Genomic DNA, 1235 nt, shown 5'->3' with positions numbered 1-1235 from the left:
TGTGTGTGTGTGTGTGTGTGTGTGTGTGTGTGTGTGTGTGTGTGTGTGTCTATGTGTTTAGATGGAGAGGACTTCCCAGCCACACTCCAGCCTGCTGCTGGGCGAGGCGTCAATTTTTTCTTCCTGCATGTTTTCGGCCCAAATCCTCTCTGCTTCCTCATTCCATCCTCCTCCCAAGATAAGGGGGGTCTGCACCAGAAACCGCCTAGACCCGGAATTCCTGAGCTGGGGCCGAGTTCTGGGCTGCCCAGAGCTTGTGGCCAGGCCGGGTTGGTTGGAGGCCTGCCATCCATCCACACCCTGCACGCCCGCAATTTCAAAACGAGGCTTTAGGGGGGCGGGGTCTTGAGCCCTTTTATTAGGCACCTCCACTCCTCTTCCCCCTCAGAAGGCAGGAAACGTCTTTGTGGAAGATGGGTGTCTACCGCATCCGCGTGTCCACGGGGTCCTCGCTCTTCGCGGGCTCCAGCAACCAGGTGCAGCTGTGGCTGGTGGGCCAGCACGGGGAAGCCGAGCTCGGGAAGCGCCTGCGGCCAATGCTGGGCAAGGTGAGCTGCGGGAGCTGGTCCCCAGCCCGGAGGCCGTCACATTCCTGGGAAGAGAGGCGCTGGGCAGAGCGTGGCGCACAGCAGGCGCTCAATAAATGTCCCGGCCATCTGGGATGGGGAGGATGCTCCTGCCCGCCCTCCTGCAGAGAGCTCTCTCTCTCTCTTTTTGCAGAGATCATGAAGGGACTGCGTGTTTCTGGTTTCCTTGATTTTATTTCGAGAGGGGAGAGAGAGATCAAGAGAGAGAGAGGAAGAGAGAGGGAGAGGAAGAGACAAAGAGAGAGAGATTGATTTTGTTCCACTTACTTATTCGTGATCGAGTCTTGTATGTGTCCTGACCGGGGATGAGCCTGGAACCTTGGGGTATCAGGACACTCTCTAACCACTGAGATACCTGGCCCGGGAAGTTTTCTCCAGTCTGAAACCCTATTTCAAACCTCTTCCACCGAGGCGGGGCATGGGGGGTGAGGGTGGGGGAAGGAGAGACACGAAGAGCTGAATTTCCTGGTCCCTTCCCCTCTCTCATCACATCTACCTGGTTCGCCCCGGGCTCCTGTTACTTTTTCTTCCCCATTTCCCATCGCCGTCGCCCACCCAGCTCTTTCCAGGACCCCCAGATCCGGATGTCTGTCCCGCGGACGCCTCAAAGGAACCTGCCCAGGCGAGATCCTCCGCTTTCCCACCCCC

At 58.1% G+C, this 1235-nt stretch overlaps 1 protein-coding gene across 1 annotated transcript in view; it reads left to right on the top strand.

Moving 5' to 3' along the window:
- Positions 1-306: 306 nt before the first annotated feature.
- ALOX15 (arachidonate 15-lipoxygenase) overlaps positions 307-1235 on the top strand; it is a 4090-nt gene continuing 3161 nt past the window's right edge. The window contains exon 1 of the mRNA XM_005882583.2: positions 307-548. Within this exon, the coding sequence (XP_005882645.1) occupies positions 414-548 (135 nt within the window). The 5' untranslated portion in view covers positions 307-413. The remainder of the gene's footprint in view (positions 549-1235) is intronic.

This window comes from Myotis brandtii, unplaced genomic scaffold (assembly GCF_000412655.1).
Source record: "Myotis brandtii unplaced genomic scaffold, ASM41265v1 scaffold728, whole genome shotgun sequence".
Classification (NCBI taxonomy): domain Eukaryota; kingdom Metazoa; phylum Chordata; class Mammalia; order Chiroptera; family Vespertilionidae; genus Myotis; species Myotis brandtii.
This window is presented reverse-complemented; position numbering and strand designations above follow the sequence as displayed.